General features: G+C 37.6%; 4 protein-coding genes across 4 annotated transcripts; all 4 read right to left on the minus strand.

The window, feature by feature from the left end:
* Positions 1-1,825: 1,825 nt before the first annotated feature.
* On the minus strand, positions 1,826-3,310 carry LOC143636357 (senescence-specific cysteine protease SAG39-like). The gene is made up of 2 exons (XM_077103972.1): positions 2,683-3,310; positions 1,826-2,548 (listed from the first exon to the last, which is right to left on the minus strand). The coding sequence occupies exons 1-2, from the start codon at positions 3,104-3,106 to the stop codon at positions 1,956-1,958; spliced, it is 1,017 nt and encodes a 338-aa protein (XP_076960087.1). The 5' UTR covers positions 3,107-3,310; the 3' UTR covers positions 1,826-1,955.
* A 3,275-nt stretch (positions 3,311-6,585) lies between these two features.
* Positions 6,586-8,068, minus strand: LOC143636359 (senescence-specific cysteine protease SAG39-like). The gene is made up of 2 exons (XM_077103973.1): positions 7,410-8,068; positions 6,586-7,275 (listed from the first exon to the last, which is right to left on the minus strand). The coding sequence occupies exons 1-2, from the start codon at positions 7,831-7,833 to the stop codon at positions 6,683-6,685; spliced, it is 1,017 nt and encodes a 338-aa protein (XP_076960088.1). The 5' UTR covers positions 7,834-8,068; the 3' UTR covers positions 6,586-6,682.
* Positions 8,069-11,311: 3,243 nt separating this feature from the next.
* On the minus strand, positions 11,312-12,807 carry LOC143636360 (senescence-specific cysteine protease SAG39-like). The gene is made up of 2 exons (XM_077103974.1): positions 12,149-12,807; positions 11,312-12,014 (listed from the first exon to the last, which is right to left on the minus strand). The coding sequence occupies exons 1-2, from the start codon at positions 12,570-12,572 to the stop codon at positions 11,422-11,424; spliced, it is 1,017 nt and encodes a 338-aa protein (XP_076960089.1). The 5' UTR covers positions 12,573-12,807; the 3' UTR covers positions 11,312-11,421.
* Positions 12,808-16,047: 3,240 nt separating this feature from the next.
* Positions 16,048-17,542, minus strand: LOC143636361 (senescence-specific cysteine protease SAG39-like). Its single transcript, XM_077103975.1, has 2 exons — positions 16,885-17,542; positions 16,048-16,750 (listed from the first exon to the last, which is right to left on the minus strand). The coding sequence occupies exons 1-2, from the start codon at positions 17,306-17,308 to the stop codon at positions 16,158-16,160; spliced, it is 1,017 nt and encodes a 338-aa protein (XP_076960090.1). The 5' UTR covers positions 17,309-17,542; the 3' UTR covers positions 16,048-16,157.
* Positions 17,543-18,875: the final 1,333 nt, after the last annotated feature.

Genomic DNA, 18,875 nt, shown 5'->3' on the forward strand with positions numbered 1-18,875 from the left:
GTTGACGACGACTCAAACGGTTACTTTTTTTCTTACTTCTCTTCCTTTTTTTTCTTCTTGTTCGATAAACAACAAATAATAAATACAGTATGCAGCTACGACTTTAATATTTCCAAGAAACAAGCCTAATTTATAAAACCAATAAACACAAAAAACATGCGGCTCCAACTATCCAAAGTCAAAACCCCAAAGGTTTAAATTAAAAAAACAATATGGTTCTTTCTTTTGTTGCAAGTAAAGAAAAACCAAAGTAACAATTTACTATAACTTTGACCAAGAACTACTATATTGAAATTCGTGACAAACCGTATTTTTCTTTACGAACAAATTTATTATCAAAACTCTCAACGGAACAAAACCTTCGAAGTGAAATAATGCGAAATTTCACGTGAATACGAGCCGTGGCTCTGATACCAATTGTTGGCCAAGACGGATCAAACAATCATATCAAACGAACTTATCAAACACACAAACGCACGATATTGGGTGAAAACCTCGACTCTTTTCATATAATAAACGAACTTAACAAATGAACATAACTTCACGAACATACAAGGAGAAGAGACCTCTCTTGACTCTCTCTTAACTCTCTCTCAACTCTCACACAAACAACTAATAATCTAGACCCTTTATATAGACCCACTAAACTTCCTCTTCAAAACATACCATTTCCTAAACCTATTATAATTCAAATACCTAAATTAAAAAATAATTAAATAAACTTTAACTTTACTAATAATTTAAGATTAATCCTTCATAACCGAGTCTCTGTCTATAGGATCAACTTCTTGAATTCATTAAAAGGGTTATTCGCAAGTTGGTGTTCGCCCTAGACCCGACTTTGCTGTAGGCAAGGTAGGTGGAGCAAGAAAACTTAAAAAGTAAATATAGAAAAGCGCCGAAGGAAGTCGAGTATGTGTCAGGATCGTACGTGTCATGCTGAGCGTGAGCACAAATTGGATAAGATATTATTTCATTAAGTGTAAGCTTAAAAAAATTAAATACATTTTCTTTTCACTTTCGAACCATTTTTTTCCCTCCCTTTTCAAAGTTTTATTTTCTTTTATTTGATTCATAAAACTTTAATTTTATGAATTTGACACACCAAGTTTTACAACCTATAATTCAACTAAATTTTAATTCACTTGTTAATTAGTTTAACTATAAAAACACTTTCCACTAGTTGGTAAAACGATATGTTAATGTTACACTTTCACGTTTCTTGACTCGGTATTTACCTTTACTCTAAATGTACAAGTAATGAGGATTCTGCGAGACGCGTATAGTCATAGCAACACGTTGGCAAATAAGTCGTAAAACACAGTGTTTACTAATTTAAAAATGTACGAATTTATGTGCCGTTTTACGACAACTGTAATGGGTAACGAACTTGATGTAAACAAATCATTTAAATGAGACGAGAAATGATTTACACATTTATTCTGTTAAGTTTTAGTTTCCTTAATAAAGTTTAACTACAAAGGCGTTTACGCTCGTCGAAAACCTTTTGTTACGGCAACCCTGTTTCTTTAGTTAGTTGACCATTTGTTAGTGGCGTTCAACTTAAACCAACGAGAACGTGCTTTATTATGAGGCACGTGTTGTCTTAAAACCCACCGTGAGTTGATAACCATAATATACAACTCCACAATACACAACTATATGAAATTGGAATTGATAACCGGTAATTTTACTTAAGTAAATAACTTGTTATAAAGAAAACCTTAAAAACGAGACTAGAAATGAGTTTAATAATCATGTCTTTTAAATTATCCTCCGCCATGTTAGTTAACAACCTCGACTCGTCCGACGTGTTTAACTTAAAACCTCGAGATGGTATTTCTTTGCATATAACAATCATAATTTACGTGTTTCCATTTGCATATATGTGCTATACAAGTGTACATGAAATACAAACGCTGGACATAATATATTTACTTGTGGTGTTTCGAAAGTTATGCGGTCGGGTAGGAAGCCTGCATGGCAATGCCGCAAAGGCCTTCTTTTGCCTCAACATCTCTTTGCATCATGATGTACCCCTCTTGACCCCAACTTGCTCCCCACGAGTTCTTCACCAACCAGTACTTAGTCCCGTCATCGCTAGTTCCATAACCAACCGCAGTAACACCATGGTCCAATTCCGTGCCACAGTCACCTGTAAACACACCGCTGGAGTAGAACTGGAAGTCTGACCCACTAGCATCAATCGCAACTGAGACGGGCTGACCAGCCACGGCTTTTAACAGTGCACTTTCGCTGTTGGCAGGAACGTCTTCGTGACCGGTAATTGTTGCGGCATGGTTAGATGCCTCGTTGCTGTTGCAGGATCCATCAACGCCTTGGTACGGGTAGTTGGCCTCCGTTGTGAGGCCTTTATTGTTTACGATAAAATCAAAGGCGTTGTCCATAAGACCACCCTCACATCCCTGATCCACACCACTGGTGTCACAGTCCACGAGCTCTTGTTCAGATAGAGACACTAGTTTACCTGTTTTCAGTTGGGTTATTCCTTCCATAGCTGCCACAGCAGAAAATGCCCAGCAACATCCTACGTATTATTAAGAATACTCATGTCAGAAAGCATGAAATTCGGTTCTCTAGCTTAACAGGCTCATCTTAGTACTTAATTGAACCATGCATGTTTGATTTGTAAAAAAAACTTCTAAACTAATTTCTGCTTACCACATTGGCCTTGGTCTTTAACAGGCGTTACCGCACCTTTCTTCCTCCAATCCATCGATGACGGAACCGCTGTAACATTTTCATACCTAAAAGCAGAGGTTGACGGGGAGCATTCATGTGCCATGAATCTGTTCCTTGCTGTTCTGAACTCTTCATTCGTAAGGTCTGCAAACTCGTTGACTGCTAGTTTGTAGCCTTTGTTCTTGGCATTGTTGAATGACTCTATGTACTGGACGCTGTCTTGAAAAATCTTTGAACGTCGTTCCTTCTCTTCAGCATCCTTGTATATGCGTCCATAACGAGCCATCCATTGCTCGTGGTTCTCATAGCCGGAGAGCAAGCGCGACGCAACCTGCGAAAGCAAAGAAGCCGAGAAGAAGAGTAAAACCAAACAAGCCAGGGAAGTTCGGTTTCTGGATGCCATTGTGCAGCTAGTAGTTGGTTACAAGAAAGAACTTAAGCAAATGGCCTGGCCGGTTTGAACTCTTTACCCTGAGGATGGCTTTATATAGACAGAGGGTTTGGCCCTTGAATATAAAGTTGAAGTACGCTAAAGAAAAGATTGTCTGATTTTGAATTATAAATTAACATGAGCTAGTTGCGTACTCTGTATGCTGCTTAGAATGATGATTAATTAGGAAATCCAAGAAGTTGGGTTTTTCTTTCGGGCTGTATTGCCCTGCAACAAAAACTGTTGTGCACTCTTTTGTTTTATTAAGGTATGAATAGATATGTAGTTTAACAACATAAGGAAATAATCAGGCCACTATTTTGTAATTTAGTTGTGTTAGGAAAAGAAAATTAAAGTATGCCCGGACAAATGATCGCATGTTCTTTATAGCCTTTTACATATTGATTCCGTGCCTCCTAAAAATGATACAGGTTTCCCGTTAGATGTGCTTGTCTCGTGAGATCAACTTTAGCCTTGATACGAGAAAAATTTCTTGTGTGGGTGGAATATCTGTAATATGCAAGGAAAGATATGAAACTTAGGTGAAATAATACTAGAACGGGGTAGATAGGGATCTCATAACAAGCTAGCAAGAAAACAACTCACGATTTCGGTCTACTTATTGACCATGATATCAATATATTTGTTTGTGATATCAATATATTTGCTTATGATGGTGCTCCAATGAATCACGTAACAACGACTCCGGTGCTTGGTATACCACTCGATAAATCTTTTTATTGTTTTTGTGAAATTGGGTTACTTTTTAAACAAGCTGGCCCCGTGAAAGATTGTTTAAGACTTTTGCAAAGGCGTAACCTGTTGGCCCAGACGGATCAAAACTCATATCAAACGAACTTATCAAAGACACAAACACACGATATTGGGGTGACAACCCTCGACTCTTTTCATATAATAAACGAACTTAACAAACGAACATAACTTCACGAACATACAAGGAGAAGAGACCTCTCTTGACTCTCTCTTAACTCTCTCTCAACTCTCACACAAACAACTAATATCAAACGCCATTGTTTCGATGTCTGCGAGTAGCTCCATCGAAGAAACATCAGGTAAATATTTATCCGGCATAGAGTTCAAGAACTTTCTTACCAAAACCTCTTCTTCAAGTACCACTCCCAAGCTCTTGTACTTTGACTGTACTCCACCCAACTTTGCTGCATAATCATCAATACTTTCTGTCTCCCCATCTTCAATGCATCTAACTCGGTTCTTAGCATTTGAACACGAGCTTTCTGTGTTCTTTCTGCACCTAGTAACGACCTCTTAACGCTTCCCAAACAGCTTTCGGTTCCGAATACTTGGCCATCTGAAGCATCACATCTTCAGGTAGGGTTTGAAAGATAACACCCAAGGCCATAAACTTATTTCTTTCATCAATTCCCACACCCTTTTCTTTATCAATCGCATCGTTCAAACCGTTCGCACCCAAAATAATTTTCACCATAACCGACCATGACGCGTAGTTGGTCGAAGTTAACTTCGGTGCCTGTAAAACAAAACCACCTAACGATTCTTTCATTGTTTCCGAACTTCCCGCTTCTTTATCACCGGCCATGTCAAATCCTAACGCGGTTGACGACGACTCAAACTGTTACTTTTTTTCTTACTTCTCTTCCTTTTTTTTCTTCTTGTTCGATAAACAACAAATAATAAATACAGTATGCAGCTACGACTTTAATATTTCCAAGAAACAAGCCTAATTTATAAAACCAATAAACACAAAAAACATGCGGCTCCAACTATCCAAAGTCAAAACCCCAAAGGTTTAAAATAAAAAAACAATATGGTTCTTTCTTTTGTTGCAAGTAAAGAAAAACCAAAGTAACAATTTACTATAACTTTGACCAAGAACTACTATATTGAAATTCTTGACAAACCGTATTTTTCTTTACGAACGAATTTATTATCAAAACTCTCAACGGAACAAAACCTTCGAAGTGAAATAATGCGAAATTTCACGTGAATACGAGTCGTGGCTCTGATACCAATTGTTGGCCAAGACGGATCAAACAATCATATCAAACGAACTTATCAAACACACAAACGCACGATATTGGGTGAAAACCTCGACTCTTTTCATATAATAAACGAACTTAACAAATGAACATAACTTCACGAACATACAAGGAGAAGAGACCTCTCTTGACTCTCTCTTAACTCTCTCTCAACTCTCACACAAACAACTAATAATCTAGACCCTTTATATAGACCCACTAAACTTCCTCTTCAAAACGTACCATTTCCTAAACCTATTATAATTCAAATACCTAAATTAAAAAATAATTAAATAAACTTTAACTTTACTAATAATTTAAGATTAATCCTTCATAACCGAGTCTCTGTCTATAGGATCAACTTCTTGAATTCATTAAAAGGGTTATTCGCAAGTTGGTGTTCGCCCTAGACCCGACTTTGCTGTAGGCAAGGTAGGTGGAGCAAGAAAACTTAAAAAGTAAATATAGAAAAGCGCCGAAGGAAGTCGAGTATGTGTCAGGATCGTACGTGTCATGTTGAGCGTGAGCACAAATTGGATAAGATATTATTTCATTAAGTGTAAGCTTAAAAAAATTAAATACATTTTCTTTTCACTTTCGAACCATTTTTTCCCTCCCTTTTCAAAATTTTATTTTCTTTTATTTGATTCATAAAACTTTAATTTTATGAATTTGACACACCAAGTTTTACAACCTATAATTCAACTAAATTTTAATTCACTTGTTAATTAGTTTAACTATAAAAACACTTTCCACTAGTTGGTAAAACGATATGTTAATGTTACACTTTCACGTTTCTTGACTCGGTATTTACCTTTACTCTAAATGTACAAGTAATGAGGATTCTGCGAGACGCGTATAGTCATAGCAACACGTTGGCAAATAAGTCGTAAAACACAGTGTTTACTAATTTAAAAATGTACGAATTTATGTGCCGTTTTACGACAACTGTAATGGGTAACGAACTTGATGTAAACAAATCATTTAAATGAGACGAGAAATGATTTACACATTTATTCTGTTAAGTTTTAGTTTCCTTAATAAAGTTTAACTACAAAGGCGTTTACGCTCGTCGAAAACCTTTTGTTACGGCAACCCTGTTTCTTTAGTTAGTTGACCATTTGTTAGTGGCGTTCAACTTAAACCAACGAGAACGTGCTTTATTATGAGGCACGTGTTGTCTTAAAACCCACCGTGAGTTGATAACCATAATATACAACTCCACAATACACAACTATATGAAATTGGAATTGATAACCGGTAATTTTACTTAAGTAAATAACTTGTTATAAAGAAAACCTTAAAAACGAGACTAGAAATGAGTTTAATAATCATGTCTTTTAAATTATCCTCCGCCATGTTAGTTAACAACCTCGACTCGTCCGACGTGTTTAACTTAAAACCTCGAGATGGTATTTCTTTGCATATAACAATCATAATTTACGTGTTTCCATTTGCATATATGTGCTATACAAGTGTACATGAAATACAAACGCTGGACATAATATATTTACTTGTGGTGTTTCGAAAGTTATGCGGTCGGGTAGGAAGCCTGCATGGCAATGCCGCAAAGGCCTTCTTTTGCCTCAACATCTCTTTGCATCATGATGTACCCCTCTTGACCCCAACTTGCTCCCCACGAGTTCTTCACCAACCAGTACTTAGTCCCGTCATCGCTAGTTCCATAACCAACCGCAGTAACACCATGGTCCAATTCCGTGCCACAGTCACCTGTAAACACACCGCTGGAGTAGAACTGGAAGTCTGACCCACTAGCATCAATCGCAACTGAGACGGGCTGACCAGCCACGGCTTTTAACAGTGCACTTTCGCTGTTGGCAGGAACGTCTTCGTGACCGGTAATTGTTGCGGCATGGTTAGATGCCTCGTTGCTGTTGCAGGATCCATCAACGCCTTGGTACGGGTAGTTGGCCTCCGTTGTGAGGCCTTTATTGTTTACGATAAAATCAAAGGCGTTGTCCATAAGACCACCCTCACATCCCTGATCCACACCACTGGTGTCACAGTCCACGAGCTCTTGTTCAGATAGAGACACTAGTTTACCTGTTTTCAGTTGGGTTATTCCTTCCATAGCTGCCACAGCAGAAAATGCCCAGCAACATCCTACGTATTATTAAGAATACTCATGTCAGAAAGCATGAAATTCGGTTCTCTAGCTTAACAGGCTCATCTTAGTACTTAATTGAACCATGCATGTTTGATTTGTAAAAAAAACTTCTAAACTAATTTCTGCTTACCACATTGGCCTTGGTCTTTAACAGGCGTTACCGCACCTTTCTTCCTCCAATCCATCGATGACGGAACCGCTGTAACATTTTCATACCTAAAAGCAGAGGTTGACGGGGAGCATTCATGTGCCATGAATCTGTTCCTTGCTGTTCTGAACTCTTCATTCGTAAGGTCTGCAAACTCGTTGACTGCTAGTTTGTAGCCTTTGTTCTTGGCATTGTTGAATGACTCTATGTACCGGACGCTGTCTTGAAAAATCTTTGAACGTCGTTCCTTCTCTTCAGCATCCTTGTATATGCGTCCATAACGAGCCATCCATTGCTCGTGGTTCTCATAGCCGGAGAGCAAGCGCGACGCAACCTGCGAAAGCAAAGAAGCCGAGAAGAAGAGTAAAACCAAACAAGCCAGGGAAGTTCGGTTTCTGGATGCCATTGTGCAGCTAGTAGTTGGTTACAAGAAAGAACTTAAGCAAATGGCCTGGCCGGTTTGAACTCTTTACCCTGAGGATGGCTTTATATAGACAGAGGGTTTGGCCCTTGAATATAAAGTTGAAGTACGCTAAAGAAAAGATTGTCTGATTTTGAATTATAAATTAACATGAGCTAGTTGCGTACTCTGTATGCTGCTTAGAATGATGATTAATTAGGAAATCCAAGAAGCTTGGGTTTTTCTTTCGGGCTGTATTGCCCTGCAACAAAAACTGTTGTGCACTCTTTTGTTTTATTAAGGTATGAATAGATATGTAGTTTAACAACATAAGGAAATAATCAGGCCACTATTTTGTAATTTAGTTGTGTTAGGAAAAGAAAATTAAAGTATGCCCGGACAAATGATCGCATGTTCTTTATAGCCTTTTACATATTGATTCCGTGCCTCCTAAAAATGATACAGGTTTCCCGTTATATGTGCTTGTCTCGTGAGATCAACTTTAGCCTTGATACGAGAAAAATTTCTTGTGTGGGTGGAATATCTGTAATATGCAAGGAAAGATATGAAACTTAGGTGAAATAATACTAGAACGGGGTAGATAGGGATCTCATAAAAGCTAGCAAGAAAACAACTCACGATTTCGGTCTACTTATTGACCATGATATCAATATATTTGTTTGTGATATCAATATATTTGCTTATGATGGTGCTCCAATGAATCACGTAACAACGACTCCGGTGCTTGGTATACCACTCGATAAATCTTTTTATTGTTTTTGTGAAATTGGGTTACTTTTTAAACAAGCTGGCCCCGTGAAAGATTGTTTAAGACTTTTGCAAAGGCGTAACCTGTTGGCCCAGACGGATCAAAACTCATATCAAACGAACTTATCAAAGACACAAACACACGATATTGGGGTGACAACCCTCGACTCTTTTCATATAATAAACGAACTTAACAAACGAACATAACTTCACGAACATACAAGGAGAAGAGACCTCTCTTGACTCTCTCTTAACTCTCTCTTAACTCTCTCTCAACTCTCACACAAACAACTAATATCAAACGCCATTGTTTCGATGTCTGCGAGTAGCTCCATCGAAGAAACATCAGGTAAATATTTATCCGGCATAGAGTTCAAGAACTTTCTTACCAAAACCTCTTCTTCAAGTACCACTCTCAAGCTCTTGTACTTTGACTGTACTCCACCCAACTTTGCTGCATAATCATCAATACTTTCTGTCTCCCCATCTTCAATGCATCTAACTCGGTTCTTAGCATTTGAACACGAGCTTTCTGTGTTCTTTCTGCACCTAGTAACGAACTCTTAACGCTTCCCAAACATCTTTCGGTTCCGAATACTTGGCCATCTGAAGCATCACATCTTCAGGTAGGGTATGAAAGATAACACCAAGGCCATAAACTTCTTTCTTTCATCAATTCCCACACCCTTTTCTTTATCAATCGCATCGTTCAAACCGTTCGCACCCAAAATAATTTTCACCATAACCGACCATGACGCGTAGTTGGTCGAAGTTAACTTCGATGCCTGTAAAACAAAACCACCTAACGATTCTTTCATTGTCTCCGAACTTCCCGCTTCTTTATCACCGGCCATGTCAAATCCTAACGCGGTTGACGACGACTCAAACGGTTACTTTTTTTCTTACTTCTCTTCCTTTTTTTTCTTCTTGTTCGATAAACAACAAATAATAAATACAGTATGCATCTACGACTTTAATATTTCCAAGAAACAAGCCTAATTTATAAAACCAATAAACACAAAAAACATGCGGCTCCAACTATCCAAAGTCAAAACCCCAAAGGTTTAAAAATAAAAAAACAATATGGTTCTTTCTTTTGTTGCAAGTAAAGAAAAACCAAAGTAACAATTTACTATAACTTTGACCAAGAACTACTATATTGAAATTCGTGATAAACCGTATTTTTCTTTACGAACGAATTTATTATCAAAACTCTCAACGGAACAAAACCTTCGAAGTGAAATAATGCGAAATTTCACGTGAATACGAGCCGTGGCTCTGATACCAATTGTTGGCCAAGACGGATCAAACAATCATATCAAACGAACTTATCAAACACACAAACGCACGATATTGGGTGAAAACCTCGACTCTTTTCATATAATAAACGAACTTAACAAATGAACATAACTTCACGAACATACAAGGAGAAGAGACCTCTCTTGACTCTCTCTTAACTCTCTCTCAACTCTCACACAAACAACTAATAATCTAGACCCTTTATATAGACCCACTAAACTTTCTCTTCAAAACATACCATTTCCTAAACCTATTATAATTCAAATACCTAAATTAAAAAATAATTAAATAAACTTTAACTTTACTAATAATTTAAGATTAATCCTTCATAACCGAGTCTCTGTCTATAGGATCAACTTCTTGAATTCATTAAAAGGGTTATTCGCAAGTTGGTGTTCGCCCTAGACCCGACTTTGCTGTAGGCAAGGTAGGTGGAGCAAGAAAACTAAAAAAGTAAATATAGAAAAGCGCCGAAGGAAGTCGAGTATGTGTCAGGATCGTACGTGTCATGCTGAGCGTGAGCACAAATTGGATAAGATATTATTTCATTAAGTGTAAGCTTAAAAAAATTAAATACATTTTCTTTTCACTTTTGAACCATTTTTTTCCCTCCCTTTTCAAAATTTTATTTTCTTTTATTTGATTCATAAAACTTTAATTTTATGAATTTGACACACCAAGTTTTGCAACCTATAATTCAACTAAATTTTAATTCACTTGTTAATTAGTTTAACTATAAAAACACTTTCCACTAGTTGGTAAAACGATATGTTAATGTTACACTTTCACGTTTCTTGACTCGGTATTTACCTTTACTCTAAATGTACAAGTAATGAGGATTCTGCGAGACGCGTATAGTCATAGCAACACGTTGGCAAATAAGTCGTAAAACACAGTGTTTACTAATTTAAAAATGTACGAATTTATGTGCCGTTTTACGACAACTGTAATGGGTAACGAACTTGATGTAAACAAATCATTTAAATGAGACGAGAAATGATTTACACATTTATTCTGTTAAGTTTTAGTTTCCTTAATAAAGTTTAACTACAAAGGCGTTTACGCTCGTCGAAAACCTTTTGTTACGGCCACCCTGTTTCTTTAGTTAGTTGACCATTTGTTAGTGGCGTTCAACTTAAACCAACGAGAACGTGCTTTATTATGAGGCACGTGTTGTCTTAAAACCCACCGTGAGTTGATAACCATAATATACAACTCCACAATACACAACTATATGAAATTGGAATTGATAACCGGTAATTTTACTTAAGTAAATAACTTGTTATAAAGAAAACCTTAAAAACGAGACTAGAAATGAGTTTAATAATCATGTCTTTTAAATTATCCTCCGCCATGTTAGTTAACAACCTCGACTCGTCCGACGTGTTTAACTTAAAACCTCGAGATGGTATTTCTTTGCATATAACAATCATAATTTACGTGTTTCCATTTGCATATATGTGCTATACAAGTGTACATGAAATACAAACGCTGGACATAATATATTTACTTGTGGTGTTTCGAAAGTTATGCGGTCGGGTAGGAAGCCTGCATGGCAATGCCGCAAAGGCCTTCTTTTGCCTCAACATCTCTTTGCATCATGATGTACCCCTCTTGACCCCAACTTGCTCCCCACGAGTTCTTCACCAACCAGTACTTAGTCCCGTCATCGCTAGTTCCATAACCAACCGCAGTAACACCATGGTCCAATTCCGTGCCACAGTCACCTGTAAACACACCGCTGGAGTAGAACTGGAAGTCTGACCCACTAGCATCAATCGCAACTGAGACGGGCTGACCAGCCACGGCTTTTAACAGTGCACTTTCGCTGTTGGCAGGAACGTCTTCGTGACCGGTAATTGTTGCGGCATGGTTAGATGCCTCGTTGCTGTTGCAGGATCCATCAACGCCTTGGTACGGGTAGTTGGCCTCCGTTGTGAGGCCTTTATTGTTTACGATAAAATCAAAGGCGTTGTCCATAAGACCACCCTCACATCCCTGATCCACACCACTGGTGTCACAGTCCACGAGCTCTTGTTCAGATAGAGACACTAGTTTACCTGTTTTCAGTTGGGTTATTCCTTCCATAGCTGCCACAGCAGAAAATGCCCAGCAACATCCTACGTATTATTAAGAATACTCATGTCAGAAAGCATGAAATTCGGTTCTCTAGCTTAACAGGCTCATCTTAGTACTTAATTGAACCATGCATGTTTGATTTGTAAAAAAAACTTCTAAACTAATTTCTGCTTACCACATTGGCCTTGGTCTTTAACAGGCGTTACCGCACCTTTCTTCCTCCAATCCATCGATGACGGAACCGCTGTAACATTTTCATACCTAAAAGCAGAGGTTGACGGGGAGCATTCATGTGCCATGAATCTGTTCCTTGCTGTTCTGAACTCTTCATTCGTAAGGTCTGCAAACTCGTTGACTGCTAGTTTGTAGCCTTTGTTCTTGGCATTGTTGAATGACTCTATGTACCGGACGCTGTCTTGAAAAATCTTTGAACGTCGTTCCTTCTCTTCAGCATCCTTGTATATGCGTCCATAACGAGCCATCCATTGCTCGTGGTTCTCATAGCCGGAGAGCAAGCGCGACGCAACCTGCGAAAGCAAAGAAGCCGAGAAGAAGAGTAAAACCAAACAAGCCAGGGAAGTTCGGTTTCTGGATGCCATTGTGCAGCTAGTAGTTGGTTACAAGAAAGAACTTAAGCAAATGGCCTGGCCGGTTTGAACTCTTTACCCTGAGGATGGCTTTATATAGACAGAGGGTTTGGCCCTTGAATATAAAGTTGAAGTACGCTAAAGAAAAGATTGTCTGATTTTGAATTATAAATTAACATGAGCTAGTTGCGTACTCTGTATGCTGCTTAGAATGATGATTAATTAGGAAATCCAAGAAGCTTGGGTTTTTCTTTCGGGCTGTATTGCCCTGCAACAAAAACTGTTGTGCACTCTTTTGTTTTATTAAGGTATGAATAGATATGTAGTTTAACAACATAAGGAAATAATCAGGCCACTATTTTGTAATTTAGTTGTGTTAGGAAAAGAAAATTAAAGTATGCCCGGACAAATGATCGCATGTTCTTTATAGCCTTTTACATATTGATTCCGTGCCTCCTAAAAATGATACAGGTTTCCCGTTATATGTGCTTGTCTCGTGAGATCAACTTTAGCCTTGATACGAGAAAAATTTCTTGTGTGGGTGGAATATCTGTAATATGCAAGGAAAGATATGAAACTTAGGTGAAATAATACTAGAACGGGGTAGATAGGGATCTCATAAAAGCTAGCAAGAAAACAACTCACGATTTCGGTCTACTTATTGACCATGATATCAATATATTTGTTTGTGATATCAATATATTTGCTTATGATGGTGCTCCAATGAATCACGTAACAACGACTCCGGTGCTTGGTATACCACTCGATAAATCTTTTTATTGTTTTTGTGAAATTGGGTTACTTTTTAAACAAGCTGGCCCCGTGAAAGATTGTTTAAGACTTTTGCAAAGGCGTAACCTGTTGGCCCAGACGGATCAAAACTCATATCAAACGAACTTATCAAAGACACAAACACACGATATTGGGGTGACAACCCTCGACTCTTTTCATATAATAAACGAACTTAACAAACGAACATAACTTCACGAACATACAAGGAGAAGAGACCTCTCTTGACTCTCTCTTAACTCTCTCTTAACTCTCTCTCAACTCTCACACAAACAACTAATATCAAACGCCATTGTTTCGATGTCTGCGAGTAGCTCCATCGAAGAAACATCAGGTAAATATTTATCCGGCATAGAGTTCAAGAACTTTCTTACCAAAACCTCTTCTTCAAGTACCACTCCCAAGCTCTTGTACTTTGACTGTACTCCACCCAACTTTGCTGCATAATCATCAATACTTTCTGTCTCCCCATCTTCAATGCATCTAACTCGGTTCTTAGCATTTGAACACGAGCTTTCTGTGTTCTTTCTGCACCTAGTAACGAACTCTTAACGCTTCCCAAACATCTTTCGGTTCCGAATACTTGGCCATCTGAAGCATCACATCTTCAGGTAGGGTTTGAAAGATAACACCCAAGGCCATAAACTTCTTTCTTTCATCAATTCCCACACCCTTTTCTTTATCAATCGCATCGTTCAAACCGTTCGCACCCAAAATAATTTTCACCATAACCGACCATGACGCGTAGTTGGTCGAAGTTAACTTCGGTGCCTGTAAAACAAAACCACCTAACGATTCTTTCATTGTTTCCGAACTTCCCGCTTCTTTATCACCGGCCATGTCAAATCCTAACGCGGTTGACGACGACTCAAACGGTTACTTTTTTTCTTACTTCTCTTCCTTTTTTTTCTTCTTGTTCGATAAACAACAAATAATAAATACAGTATGCAGCTACGACTTTAATATTTCCAAGAAACAAGCCTAATTTATAAAACCAATAAACACAAAAAACATGCGGCTCCAACTATCCAAAGTCAAAACCCCAAAGGTTTAAAATAAAAAAACAATATGGTTCTTTCTTTTGTTGCAAGTAAAGAAAAACCAAAGTAACAATTTACTATAACTTTGACCAAGAACTACTATATTGAAATTCGTGACAAACCGTATTTTTCTTTACGAACGAATTTATTATCAAAACTCTCAACGGAACAAAACCTTCGAAGTGAAATAATGCGAAATTTCACGTGAATACGAGCCGTGGCTCTGATACCAATTGTTGGCCAAGACGGATCAAACAATCATATCAAACGAACTTATCAAACACACAAACGCACGATATTGGGTGAAAACCTCGACTCTTTTCATATAATAAACGAACTTAACAAATGAACATAACTTCACGAACATACAAGGAGAAGAGACCTCTCTTGACTCTCTCTTAACTCTCTCTCAACTCTCACACAAACAACTAATAATCTAGACATATAAAGACCCACTAAACTTCCTCTTCAAAACATACCATTTCCTAAACCTATTATAATTCAAATACCTAAATTAAAAAATAATTAAATAAACTTTAACTTTACTAATAATTTAAGATTAATCCTTCATAACCGAGTCTCTGTCTATAGGATCAACTTCTTGAATTCATTAAAAGGGTTATTCGCAAGTTGGTGTTCGCCCTAGACCCGACTTTGCTGTAGGCAAGGTAGGTGGAGCAAGAAAACTTAAAAAGTAAATATAGAAAAGCGCCGAAGGAAGTCGAGTATGTGTCAGGATCGTACGTGTCATGCTGAGCGTGAGCACAAATTGGATAAGATATTATTTCATTAAGTGTAAGCTTAAAAAAATTAAATACATTTTCTTTTCACTTTCGAACCATTTTTTTCCCTCCCTTTTCAAAATTTTATTTTCTTTTATTTGATTCATAAAACTTTAATTTTATGAATTTGACACACCAAGTTTTACAACCTATAATTCAACTAAATTTTAATTCACTTGTTAATTAGTTTAACTATAAAAACACTTTCCACTAGTTGGTAAAACGATATGTTAATGTTACACTTTCACGTTTCTTGACTCGGTATTTACCTTTACTCTAAATGTACAAGTAATGAGGATTCTGCGAGACGCGTATAGTCATAGCAACACGTTGGCAAATAAGTCGTAAAACACAGTGTTTACTAATTTAAAAAAGTACGAATTTATGTGCCGTTTTACGACAACTGTAATGGGTAACGAACTTGATGTAAACAAATCATTTAAATGAGACGAGAAATGATTTACACATTTATTCTGTTAAGTTTTAGTTTCCTTAATAAAGTTTAACTACAAAGGCTTTTACGCTCGTCGAAAACCTTTTGTTACGGCCACCCTGTTTCTTTAGTTAGTTGACCATTTGTTAGTGGCGTTCAACTTAAACCAACGAGAACGTGCTTTATTATGAGGCACGTGTTGTCTTAAAACCCACCGTGAGTTGATAACCATAATATACAACTCCACAATACACAACTATATGAAATTGGAATTGATAACCGGTAATTTTACTTAAGTAAATAACTTGTTATAAAGAAAACCTTAAAAACGAGACTAGAAATGAGTTTAATAATCATGTCTTTTAAATTATCCTCCGCCATGTTAGTTAACAACCTCGACTCGTCCGACGTGTTTAACTTAAAACCTCGAGATGGTATTTCTTTGCATATAACAATCATAATTTACGTGTTTCCATTTGCATATATGTGCTATACAAGTGTACATGAAATACAAACGCTGGACATAATATATTTACTTGTGGTGTTTCGAAAGTTATGCGGTCGGGTAGGAAGCCTGCATGGCAATGCCGCAAAGGCCTTCTTTTGCCTCAACATCTCTTTGCATCATGATGTACCCCTCTTGACCCCAACTTGCTCCCCACGAGTTCTTCACCAACCAGTACTTAGTCCCGTCATCGCTAGTTCCATAACCAACCGCAGTAACACCATGGTCCAATTCCGTGCCACAGTCACCTGTAAACACACCGCTGGAGTAGAACTGGAAGTCTGACCCACTAGCATCAATCGCAACTGAGACGGGCTGACCAGCCACGGCTTTTAACAGTGCACTTTCGCTGTTGGCAGGAACGTCTTCGTGACCGGTAATTGTTGCGGCATGGTTAGATGCCTCGTTGCTGTTGCAGGATCCATCAACGCCTTGGTACGGGTAGTTGGCCTCCGTTGTGAGGCCTTTATTGTTTACGATAAAATCAAAGGCGTTGTCCATAAGACCACCCTCACATCCCTGATCCACACCACTGGTGTCACAGTCCACGAGCTCTTGTTCAGATAGAGACACTAGTTTACCTGTTTTCAGTTGGGTTATTCCTTCCATAGCTGCCACAGCAGAAAATGCCCAGCAACATCCTACGTATTATTAAGAATACTCATGTCAGAAAGCATGAAATTCGGTTCTCTAGCTTAACAGGCTCATCTTAGTACTTAATTGAACCATGCATGTTTGATTTGTAAAAAAAACTTCTAAACTAATTTCTGCTTACCACATTGGCCTTGGTCTTTAACAGGCGTTACCGCACCTTTCTTCCTCCAATCCATCGATGACGGAACCGCTGTAACATTTTCATACCTAAAAGCAGAGGTTGACGGGGAGCATTCATGTGCCATGAATCTGTTCCTTGCTGTTCTGAACTCTTCATTCGTAAGGTCTGCAAACTCGTTGACTGCTAGTTTGTAGCCTTTGTTCTTGGCATTGTTGAATGACTCTATGTACCGGACGCTGTCTTGAAAAATCTTTGAACGTCGTTCCTTCTCTTCAGCATCCTTGTATATGCGTCCATAACGAGCCATCCATTGCTCGTGGTTCTCATAGCCGGAGAGCAAGCGCGACGCAACCTGCGAAAGCAAAGAAGCCGAGAAGAAGAGTAAAACCAAACAAGCCAGGGAAGTTCGGTTTCTGGATGCCATTGTGCAGCTAGTAGTTGGTTACAAGAAAGAACTTAAGCAAATGGCCTGGCCGGTTTGAACTCTTTACCCTGAGGATGGCTTTATATAGACAGAGGGTTTGGCCCTTGAATATAAAGTTGAAGTACGCTAAAGAAAAGATTGTCTGATTTTGAATTATAAATTAACATGAGCTAGTTGCGTACTCTGTATGCTGCTTAGAATGATGATTAATTAGGAAATCCAAGAAGCTTGGGTTTTTCTTTCGGGCTGTATTGCCCTGCAACAAAAACTGTTGTGCACTCTTTTGTTTTATTAAGGTATGAATAGATATGTAGTTTAACAACATAAGGAAATAATCAGGCCACTATTTTGTAATTTAGTTGTGTTAGGAAAAGAAAATTAAAGTATGCCCGGACAAATGATCGCATGTTCTTTATAGCCTTTTACATATTGATTCCGTGCCTCCTAAAAATGATACAGGTTTCCCGTTAGATGTGCTTGTCTCGTGAGATCAACTTTAGCCTTGATACGAGAAAAATTTCTTGTGTGGGTGGAATATCTGTAATATGCAAGGAAAGATATGAAACTTAGGTGAAATAATACTAGAACGGGGTAGATAGGGATCTCATAACAAGCTAGCAAGAAAACAACTCACGATTTCGGTCTACTTATTGACCATGATATCAATATATTTGTTTGTGATATCAATATATTTGTTTATGATGGTGCTCCAATGAGTCACGTAACAACGATTCCGGTGCTTGCTATACCACTCGATAAATCTTTGGATTGATTTTGTGAAATTTGGTTGTTCTAGTTTGACCCTTTAAGCCTTTTTTTTTAATTTAATGATACAATATTATATTATAAATTTTTATTTTTTTATTCTTTTAATAAATAACTTAGAAACATAATATTTTTGGTGATCAAGACACTAACGAACTCGTGTATGACTGGGTAATCGTTTTTCTGCCTATCACTCGGTGAGACGTATCTAGAGACATGCACACATATTTGAAATGACTCTCCATAGTAAGTTTAGCAGATTTAGTTTATATCACTTCAACTTTTACGCATCATGGAAAGCTACAATACAAATCAACGACTGTTCAAAAGCCTTTTTAGCTTAGTAACTTCACACATTAGGCACACAGAATCAATTTATCTATCATTTTCCAAAGGTTGGATGTGTTTCATTTGAAAATATTTTGAGCTTTTATAGAGCTTTTAACTGAATAATCATTTCACTTACCATATAGTTAATTAGAAGACATTTTAAATTCAGTCATCCCAGTCACTTTTAGTCTTAAGTTATAAGACTCAAGTGTCAAGTGTCCTGTTATGTTATGTTATAATAAAACTTTAGCGAATAATCGTCCTACAAAACAGATGTTTTATGACTCAAATATCAAATGTCCTATTAAGGTGTATTATAATAACACCACAATCTTTAAGCGTCTTATAAATGTTAAACTTATAAGACTCAAGTGTCAAGTGTTCTGTTAAGTTATGTTATAATAAAACTTTAGCGAATAAGTGTCCTATAAAACAAATGTTTTATGACTCAAATATCAAATGTCTTATTACG

This window comes from Bidens hawaiensis, unplaced genomic scaffold, assembly GCF_021521415.1.
Source record: "Bidens hawaiensis isolate Kalapana, Puna unplaced genomic scaffold, B.hawaiensis_p1.1 tig00007885_1, whole genome shotgun sequence".
Classification (NCBI taxonomy): Eukaryota; Viridiplantae; Streptophyta; class Magnoliopsida; order Asterales; family Asteraceae; genus Bidens; species Bidens hawaiensis.

Bases quoted from the DNA above. Each gene is read 5' to 3' on its own strand.
- LOC143636360 (XM_077103974.1), bottom strand. From the start codon at position 12,572: ATGGCATCCAGAAACCGAACTTCCCTGGCTTGTTTGGTTTTACTCTTC. The intron at 12,015-12,148 runs GTAAGCAGAAAT...AATAATACGTAG, and splicing joins TAAAGACCAAGGCCAATGTG to GATGTTGCTGGGCATTTTCT.
- LOC143636359 (XM_077103973.1), bottom strand. From the start codon at position 7,833: ATGGCATCCAGAAACCGAACTTCCCTGGCTTGTTTGGTTTTACTCTTC. The intron at 7,276-7,409 runs GTAAGCAGAAAT...AATAATACGTAG, and splicing joins TAAAGACCAAGGCCAATGTG to GATGTTGCTGGGCATTTTCT.
- LOC143636361 (XM_077103975.1), bottom strand. From the start codon at position 17,308: ATGGCATCCAGAAACCGAACTTCCCTGGCTTGTTTGGTTTTACTCTTC. The intron at 16,751-16,884 runs GTAAGCAGAAAT...AATAATACGTAG, and splicing joins TAAAGACCAAGGCCAATGTG to GATGTTGCTGGGCATTTTCT.
- LOC143636357 (XM_077103972.1), bottom strand. From the start codon at position 3,106: ATGGCATCCAGAAACCGAACTTCCCTGGCTTGTTTGGTTTTACTCTTC. The intron at 2,549-2,682 runs GTAAGCAGAAAT...AATAATACGTAG, and splicing joins TAAAGACCAAGGCCAATGTG to GATGTTGCTGGGCATTTTCT.